Below are 10,398 nucleotides of genomic sequence, written 5' to 3' on the forward strand. Positions count from 1 at the left end.
CAGGTCAATCAGTAAAAATATATTTAGAGATACAATTGACATGCTAAGAACATTTTGTCTTTCCTCATACATCCAGTTTTTATTCATTTATGAAATAATTAAGTTCTATAAGGTCTGGAGAAATTACTTTGCTTTTTGCACTTTTGAAGTTTTAGTGGTGATGTGTCAGTTATAGTAATAAAAACAAGGTGAATTGATTCCTCTAGTCCTAATTGTCTCAGTAGGCATCACTAATCTCAGCATTATTAGAGCATTAGTTTGTACTGTATGGTAGTGCTGGTAAGGGGACAAAAGCGATTGCCTATGCAGTAGAGTTGTATTAAAGTAAAATTTCTGTCTTGAAACAAGCAAGAAAATGTCTTTTTTAGATTCTTCCTAAATATTAACTGAGTGGCATTCCTGTAACACTTACCTAATATTAAGACTAGAAATAAAATTTGTATTTGGTGATTAAACTTTGGATCAGAAAATGATCTTACCTATATTGGTAGGTAAGTAGTCATATACCATAAGGTAGAATTGAGGATTGTGTCAATGTGGGAAGACTACATTGATATCTACCTTAATAATGCTAAAAGAGAAGAGCTTTTAAATGATAGTTCTAACAGCTTATGCCAATCTAGTCACTAAATTTGAAATTTTTAATTTTAGATACAAAAGTTTTGCAGTATTATTTCAATCTGGGATTGCAGGTAAGAGTCATGTTAAGATTGCTTTGATAAGCTAAGCTCTATTTTCAAAATATAAACTGTTTTGATAATCAGACTCTTGAACTTCAAAAGCCAAGAACTCTGTAAGGGTCCTACAATTTTTTATTTCTGTCTGCAAGATCTCTGAAGATGATCTAGGTCAGTTTTCTACTTTAGCCTTCTGGTGCTTCAGTTTCTTACTATTATTATTATTATCATCAGTATTATTAGAGTCTGGGTCTCACTCTGTCACCCAGGCTGGAGTGCAGTGGCACAATCACAGCTCACCACAGCCTCAACCACCTGGACTCAGGTACTCCTTCCACCTCAACCTCCTTAGTAGCTGGAACTACAGGCGTGCACCACTATACTTGGCTAATTTTTTAAAAGAAATTTTGTAGAGACGAGGGCTCCCTATTTTTCCCTCATCTCTACAAAATTGTTCTACAAAATAGACTGGTTTCAAACTACTGGTCTCAAGCAATCCTCCTAACTTAGCTTCCCAAAGTACTGAGATCACAGGTGTGAGCCACTGTACCTGGCTGGTTTCTCTTATTGTTAAATTGAAAAGAGTGGGCACTGGGCTTTAAGTAACACAACTTCAGCATATATTTTATTAGCCTTCATGTTTAATGCCAACCCTGATTAATACCAACCCTTCCTTATGTTTTTTAGTCTCAAAATAAATGGATTATTTATCCTGCTACTTAAAATATTTTTATGGTTGTTTCTGCATTTTATGTGAAAATTAATCAGACTAATTCAAAGACATTTAAGGAGGTATATTATTTTTTTTTAATTTTGAGAAAGCAGGATTTATTGAGAGGACAGAAAAGCTCCCACAGTGGGAGGGGACCCAAGGGGGTTGCCCAAGAGGTGTATTATTTTTAAAGCACTCGTGTTCATAGATAGTTGCTAAACATTGTTTTTCACTACTTTCCTGAGTTGTGTAAGGTGGGTACTGACAAATGTCTTTGTCACTGAAAGGTGTCTTTTATTTGAAGTGAGAGAGCTTTCATTCTTTTAGTGAATATTTCCCCCCTGAAATAACACTTGACTTCTAATATGACAAGATGGTATATTTACTGAAAAGGAATAATGTGTCTTACGACTTGTCAGATGGTGATAAACTATATAGTCTCCTGAATTGCTCAGATTAGTTCGTATTCCCTGACACTGATGTCCCTGAAGCCTTAGATATGTCATTGCCAGAAAACTGTCTTCCAAAATAGTACACATCTATAAATTAAGAGTAGTAGGGTAGGCTTTTGTTCTTTGAGACTATTTTTCCTAACTGCAGTTTCAAGAATTGATAAACTACTTGCCCCTTCAGTTATGTTAGTGTATTATAGTCATGGAAATTTTGAAATCAGTTTCACAAGACTGAGTCATTTTAAAATATCCTGCCTTTTACATCATGGGAATACCAGAAAATGCTGGATATATATTTTAATATTTTTCATATTAGAAATAATAGCATCCATTGTAGTACATTTGGAAAATACTAAGGTATAAAGAAAACTAAAATCACCTGTATAATTACTGTATACTTTGATATATTTACAACTTTTATTTTTACTGTTTACAAAATGTGCATTATGCCATATAGTTTTGTAATTTTAGCAATGTAAGCATTTTTTGTTAAATAATTGACATCATGATTTTTTCTTGCCTGTGTAGTATTTCATCATGGATATATCATAATCATCCAGTCCCCTCTTGTTAAATACGTTACCTTTTGTGCTTTTAAAAATAATGGTATAAAAGACATCTTTGTATACAAGTCTTCATGTGTATCCCTAAGTTCCTTAGGATGCTTTTCTAAAAGAATTCCTAGGTCTAAGTATGAGATACAAATGCTGCAAAAAGATCTTAAAGTTCTAATAGAGAACAGACTTTCTAAGTGTTAAGTCTTTTAGGTCAAAAAAGTCTTTTTTACCTCACCTGAAAATCATAGCCCAGTTTTTTGGTTTTTTTTAATGAGAAACTGTACTATGTTAAGAATAGTAAACAGTAAAGTTTTTTGTTTTCTTGTTGCCCTTTTTTACTCAAGTGCTATCACCACAACTACTGGCACTCCATGGTCTATGTGCCACAGATGCAGCAGCAGTTTCATGTAGAAAATTATCCGGTCTATACTGAGCCACCTCCTCTGGTAGATCAAACTGTTCCTTACTTGTATAGTGAGGTGGGGAGAGCAGATGGCACACAGGTGGAAGCATCAGCAAATGGTGAGTATGTAATAAGATTGCCGGCAAGAACAACAGTTGGATTTTATTGAGTGCAATTTAATAATAGCCTTCAGATGTTTCATTAGGTTCATATATTAGTGTAGCAGTTCTCATAGCATGCTGTGTGGACACCTTGGGGCCACTAAGACTCTTCCAAAGGATTTATGAGGCCAGAAGTATTCATAGTACTGAGATTGTATTTGCCCTATTCACTGTGTTGCATTTGCATTGAGGGTACAAAAATTAGTGGTGGGTAAAACTACTGGTGCCAAGCACAAATTGGCACTGGTACCAAACTGTGCTAATAATCAGTGTCTTTCTCACTGCCACACACTTGTGGTACAAAAATGCCCATTTTATTTTATTTTAATGTTTAATCAAAGATGTTCTTATTCTCACTAAAATTTTATCCTTGGATAATTATATGTAATAGTCTTTGTGGCAAAGTGGGAACTACTTATAAAACGCTTCTGCATACTGAATGAAATATAATTAAGGAAAAAGATTTATGCTGTTAATTTACGAGTTGAACTAGGTGACTTTTTTCATGGAACACTTGTTTTAATTGAAAGAGTGATAGACAAACTATCATTATTCAGACTTGGTTTATCGGGCTAACATTTTCTCAAGTGAACAAAGCGAGCCTGTCACTTCAGGAAGGATAACTGGTAATATTTGTTATCAGAGATAAAATTCAAGCTTTCAAATAAAAATTAGAATTTTGGAAAACTTGTATCTGCACCATGAGCTTGTCACCTTCCCAGCAAGTATAACTCTTGTAATAGGTATGTGAGGCTGATGTAGTTTCTTAAATTGTATAATGAAATGTGCCAACATCTGGAAGATTTGTATATAACTCAGTGAAGTAATGTTTCCCAATTACCAGTGCATGATGTCACTCATACCTGATTTCATAAAATATCTTTCAAAGCACAAGATAAAACATTGGATTTTAATGTAACAGACTATGAAAAATCCACATTACTACTGACCTTTGAGAAAGTACCACCTATATAGTTCTACAATATCTGAAAAGGCTAATTACTATATAAATTGCTTTTCCAACTACATATCTGTATGAAGCCAGATTCTTTTTCATATACTTCCACCAAAACAACATATAACAGATTAAATTCAGAAGCGTAGATAAAAATCTAGCTCTTTTCTTTTAAGCTATACATTAGAAACTTGCACAAATATAAAACAATGACCCTTTTCATATTTGTTTCCATTTTGGAGAATAAACTTATTTTTCATAACATTATCTGTGTTTACATGTAATTACCCTATTTTTACATGAATTGATATGTATTTTTAACTTTCTCATTTTAATTTCTAATATGGTAAATATTGTGATAGGTATGCCCATATAAACAAATGCCGTTTGGGGTTCTCAATTTTTAAGAGTGTAAAGGGATTCTGAGACCAAAAAGTTTGAGAACCACTGTGCTAGACCATAAGTATGGTTGAGTTCTGTGAGCTCACAATATAAGACAGATGGAGATGCATTTGGGAGGATTTAGAGTAGGATCTTTTGACTGCCCTTACTGGGAAAAAATCAGGAGGTAGAAGAAACCATGTGAGCTAACATAACCAAATCTGTTTCTTATTCCAGCACGGCTCCTTGATGGTAGTGATCTTGGCTAAGTTACTTAACCTCCCTAAGCCTGATTTTTTTGTAAAATGGGAAATACCCAAATTGCTGGAGTTGTTATATGAACTAATTAGACCTTATGTATATTAGACCTGGCACATATTAGGAATGTTAATTTCCTTTCTCTGTTCCTTTTCCTTTTTAAAGCATATTAATGGTTTTGGAATATTCCTGGTAGTATGGGATTGTATCCCTGGTATGCTGGTGTAATGTGGCCCATGGTAATACAACAATAAAGTATCAACCTTTATTGCATTGTTGTACAATATACCTTTTATAGAGCTACTTTTAATTGTACTAAACATAAACCATGAGGCAGTGACAGTCTTAATTTCACAGAATGAGCTAATCTAAATTATTCCAAATAATGAAAGCTTCCTTTTTGTCTATATGTGTAGTCACTATAGCAAGGTCAGAACAGCATTTGTTCCCACGGAAACTGATTCAAAGTAGCAAAGGTGCTATAAAATTCAAATAATGCTGGGATCTTAATGACGTTCAGGAGATGACACTTTTGAATGCTTTTCAGAAATATACCTTTGAGTACAGACAAGACTGTCTAGACACCTGAGCTTTTCATCACTAAAGTAGTACAAAATGGTTATTTGGTTAATATGTGCTATACTGTAAAACTATTGGATAACTTAATTTGTCTCCTTCTTTTAAGAGCTTAATTGACTAGAAGAACTCTAGAGAATGTGTATATATTTAGCCTGTTGTTACTTAACTCTTCCCAGAAAGATAGCTATCTATAGGTAGATGAGATTGTGTGTGTGTGCACACACACACACACACACACACACACTTTTTTAATTTGGAAATTTTTATTTAATTTTTCAGTAGCCTTTTTAGCCACTATTATTTGTGTCTAAAGTGATCCTTCTGTAGTTACTGTGAAATTTCTAACTGTTAATGATAAGTTTTATTGTAGCTTGTAAACACATCTGTTTTTTTGCTGCATGGGGTTCTGTTTTAGTGAATTTTTGTATATAAAGTGTATTATATGCATTCTTTGTTTCAGGCACTTTTCCAAATGCTGACCCTACATCTGTCCCTCATGGAGCAGTCTACTATCCAGTAATGTCAGATCCCTATGGGCAGCCACCTTTGCCAAGTTTTGATTCCTGTATTCCTGTGGTGCCAGATTATCCCTGTGTTGCCCCCTGGCATCCAGTTGGTGCAGCATATGGTGGTTCTTCTCAGATTCATGGTGTTACAAATCCTGGGCCAATTGGCTTTATTGCTTCGCCTTCCTCAGCTTCTCATTATGTACCTCAGAATATGTAAGATTCAACAGTATAAAGTATTCTTCACTGCCATTTTCTTGCTGTTTTGGTTTTTAAAAAGTATTTTATGTTAGTGTTTAAGTGACTTAGGTGGTTAGAGTGATTATATTGTATCTGTCTTTAAGATTATTTTACCTTTTGATTTAAAATAATGCTTTAAAATAAATAAATATTTTGGGTTGTGAATACGGAAATTGAGATGGATGTACACCTAGCTACCTGTTGAGCATAGTTCATTGTACTCAGCTGTTTTTCTGTCAGCCAACTTGTCAACTTTGTATTAGCTGGTGGTACCAATTGATAAAAGGAATAAATCATACAAACTGTTTCCTTGGTTTAGAAATCACACATTAAACCATGCAGAATTGGAATAACTTCTACTTTTTTCTAGAATATAAAACCTAAGCTCCTTTGCTTCTGGATAATTCATTTAGTACTAAATGAGAGGGTTCTTCAAGTTTCTTAAGAATTGTTTGAACTGAGTTGTGTTCTGTGATATTAATCAGTTTTGAAAGCACATGGTGCTCTGCTTTAGATTTATCACATATGCTGTTGTTTAATATTGGATCTATGTGTTTTACTGCACAGTACTGAGTTGGTGTCTTTTGCACAATTAGCGGTAAATAAAAACTAGCATTTAAAATTGCCAAAATGAGTGAAATTTTCTTCTTTTTTGCTTTTTCGTGGCAGCAAAGAGTACTAGACTTTCGATTGTTTCAACATGTTTTTCTCTGGCATTTTGGTTGCAAAAGAATAGGAATTTATAGCATGAACCGGTAGGGAGTAGTTGCAGGCCAACTTGAAATGTTACTTAACCTCAAATCATTGCAATGTATACTACCATATCTAGTTATTTTCTCCTGAGAATGATCCTTCTGGTTGTATCTCTGTTTATTTTTTAATCTGTACCCTCTTATAGAATTTTAATCTAGACATAATTTTTTTTTTCAGAATCTGTACTAGACCTGTTTTATTTTATTTATTTTTAATTTAAAGATGGGTACAATTCAGGGTTAGGTATACAAATGGTCATTGTACAGGTAAAGTTTGGGCCTCACTTTGGTCTCCACATCACCTGGTTTGAGAGTAGGTACCCTTATTGATGAAGTGTGCCCCCCGCTCCTTCCCTTCGCAGTTTCCCACTACTGCCAGTCCCTTTCTTACAGTATTATGATAATTGTTCAGAGTCCGCTTATGAGTGAGAACATGATACTCAGTTCTTTGTTTCTGTGATAGATCACTGAGTATTACGGACTCGAAATCCATCCAAGTTTCTGTGAAGTTCATAATTTTGTCCTTCTTTATGGCTGCATAATATTGCATTATGTATATGTATCACATTTTTAAAAATCTAGTCCACTTTTGATGGGCAGCACCATTGGTTCCGTGTTTTTGCTATTGTGAATAATGCAATAAACATGGGAGTACATGTATCTTTTTCATAGAGTATTTGAGTTCCTCCGGGTATAGTCCCAGAAGGGAGATTGTTTGGTTGTATGGAAGGTTAATTTTTAGATCTTTTAGGAATTGCCACATGGTTTTCCACAGAGATTGTACTGGTTTACACTCCCATCAACAGTGTAGAAGTGTTCCCTTTTCCCCACATCCTTCCTAGCATCTGCAGTTTTTTGAGTTATTGATGATGGCCATCCTGACTAGAGTTAGGTGGTATCTCAATGTGGTTTTAATTTGCATTTATTTGATGATTAGAGAGGCTGAGCATTTTTTCATGTATTTGTTGGCTGCTTATATGTCTTCTTTTGAGAAGTGTCTATTCATATCTTTTGTCCACTTTTTCTTATTATCCTCTACTTCCACCATTATCGTAGGGGCCAAAGGGAAAACTTTGCCTTCACCTTCTCTGAAGGTTCACTGAAAAATCAACTAACAAAAGGCAGATTAGTAAGAGAAAAGGTATACAAATTTTATTAATGTGTACACAGGAGTCATCAGAATGAAGATCCAAAGATACAGGAGAAATTGCTCATTTTTATGCTTACTTTCAACAAAGTATGGACAGCTGTGTAGAAATGTGATTGGACAAAAGGTTATGATCTAATGCTATTAGACTGAGTGGGGAAGGAAACTCAGCAAGGCCCATCTGTCTAGATTCTTCTTGCCTCTGAGCTTGCGTTTCTTCCCTCTTGGTGTGGGGCGGTATCCTCTCTGGAATGGGGGTCTTATGACACACAGTCAAACAAGATAGGTCAGATAATTTCTTTTTTGTTGTTGTTTTGAGTTGGAATCTCACTCCATCACCCAGACTGGAGTGCAGTGGCATGCTCCCAGCCACCGCAGCTTCGACCTGCTGGGCTCCGGCGATCCTTCCACCTCAGCCTTCCAAGTAGCCAGAACTACAGGCATGCGCTACCATGCCCTGCTAATTTTTTATTTATTGTAGAGACAAGGTCTCGCCAAGTTGCCCGGGTGGGTCTCAAACCCACTGGCTCAAGTAATCCACTTGCCTCGGCATCCCAAACCAATGGGATTATAGGCTGAGCCACCAAGTCCGGCCCAGATAATTTCTTAATGGCCAGTTTTTACACAGAAAGAGGGAAAATAGGCTGATTTTTTAAAGTTTAATGACTGGCTTTGAGGGAAAGAGGTTCTGGTTTCTGTGACCCTTGGGGAAGAGGGAGTCTGGTTTCTGTGGCTAGCTTCAGGGGAGAATTGGGACTGAGAGATGGGAGGGCAGCAGAAGATTGGAGACAAACTTTTGCATCTGAGGCTGCTTCAGCCTCAGCCTTCATTTGCTGGTAGTATTGCTTCCTGAATCCAACATCATCATACCTTGCTATTTTTGTTTTTGAACTCACCTTACCCACCTTGTATTTCTCAAGGCCCCAGGCTTGTCTCTGACTTTCTGTGAGACATATTTCATCAGCCCTGTTTGCCTTCTACCTTTCATTTACCTGCAGACTGCTATCTTCTATACTGATCAGTTCTCTGAGGAGTAATTCATTTAGAATATTTTGCTCTGTCTCACCCAACAAAGAGCTGTTAAAAGTGTTCTTTGGTTACCACAAAACCTATTTATATCACCTTCCTTAAAGGTTATTTATGTTTGTGAATCAGTTTATTTTCACCCCTGTGGCTACACCTCAGGCAAAAAGAGCCATTTGAGACATCAAGTCTTGGGTTGCTTAAACAGATTAAAGTACTGGAGTAGAATCCATTGCAAAGACAGTATCGAATTTTCAATGTACTGTTTTCAAGATGATTGATCTTAATGAATCCTAAATAAGCTAGTGCATTACTTAAAGTGTTCTTCTTTATAGACACTACTGACTGGGTTTTTGTATACTTGATTCTAAGAAGGCCCTGTACTACAACTTGGCATCTGGCAACTTAAGATAATGACAGTGCACTGATATTTCACAACAACCTAACTCTGTATTAATATTTGAGCTGCTTCTCTCCTAACCTCTTGTGTTCTCAATTTGTGCAACCCACAAATTTATGTTTTGCATAAAGGATTATTTTAGTCAAGCTTATAACATGGAGCAACTGCTCTTCAACATTTTTTGAATATGCTAACATTTCTGAAGTATACATAACTCACAGCAAATGATTGTCCAGTGTCTTCAACTGTCAGTGGCTTGGCTCACCAAGTGGCTTCCAAGGGTTGTTTCCGAAAGTTGTAGTCTCTTGAGAATGTGATTTTGGAATTTGTCTGGTTTTGAGACAAGCACATTTGCCTTAGCTTTCCAGTTGACTTGCTTCTATTTCAAGCCTGTAGATTGCTCCCTTGCCTTGTATTCCATTACCAGTTAATGCAATTTAATCATATGACTTTTATTAACCGAAAATCAATGTGTATACTAAATTGACCCAATTATTGTCAATTGAAATCAACAGTATTTATGGTCTGCTTAAATCATACAATTCTCTTTGTTTATGCATTACAATCTACTCTAAGAAATAATCAAGAGTTAGCCCTAGCCCTCCTGTTGCTGGTGGGTGGGAAGTGTGAGGGTAACTTGTACTGTTGCAGAAGCCTGCAGTGATATTTGGAGGCGGCTGGCAAATAAAAGGAAGTTGTTTTTTTTTCTGGTAATGGAAAACAACCAAAAAAAAAAAAAATCCTTAGACTTAGACTTAACATGTTTAATTTTCCTATAGGATAAACATTATGGTAGACTTCTCCTTTTTATATATTACCTCTTTAGTTGCCTTGTTACAGAAAGATATCCTGTTGTTCCTTGTTGGGAGCCAGCTGTGGAGGCCTGCCTGAGCGTTAGGGATCCAGGCAGGCTGGTTCAGGAGCTGAAGGCCCATTCCCGCCTCCTTTCCTTGTTGTTTAGCATTACCCACTCTCCTCCTTTCCTTGTTGTTTAGCATTACCCACTGGTAGGGATTTTAACGATCTAAGCATGAAGTTCTGAGAATATGACAGGCATGGCTGACTCTAGGGATCCATTGTTCCCGCTTCTCACAGACTGCGGTTTCGGCTTTAAACTTAACACAGTTCAAACTCAGATCACATTTGGGAGCCTTATATGTGATACAAGCTTCTTTATAAGATTTAAAAATATATT

General features: G+C 36.0%; 1 protein-coding gene across 1 annotated transcript; it reads left to right on the forward strand.

Annotated features, from left to right (window-relative positions):
• The first annotated feature begins 608 nt into the window (after nt 1-608).
• LOC103272404 (putative bifunctional UDP-N-acetylglucosamine transferase and deubiquitinase ALG13) lies at nt 609-6,512 on the forward strand. The gene is made up of 3 exons (XM_008069913.2): nt 609-692; nt 2,743-2,920; nt 5,596-6,512. The coding sequence occupies exons 2-3, from the start codon at nt 2,770-2,772 to the stop codon at nt 5,859-5,861; spliced, it is 417 nt and encodes a 138-aa protein (XP_008068104.1). The 5' UTR covers nt 609-692; nt 2,743-2,769; the 3' UTR covers nt 5,862-6,512.
• The last annotated feature ends 3,886 nt before the right edge of the window (nt 6,513-10,398 follow it).

The sequence above is a fragment of the Carlito syrichta genome, unplaced genomic scaffold, assembly GCF_000164805.1.
Source record: "Carlito syrichta isolate Samal-C Ts95f unplaced genomic scaffold, Tarsius_syrichta-2.0.1 Scaffold111499, whole genome shotgun sequence".
NCBI classification, from domain to species: Eukaryota; Metazoa; Chordata; class Mammalia; order Primates; family Tarsiidae; genus Carlito; species Carlito syrichta.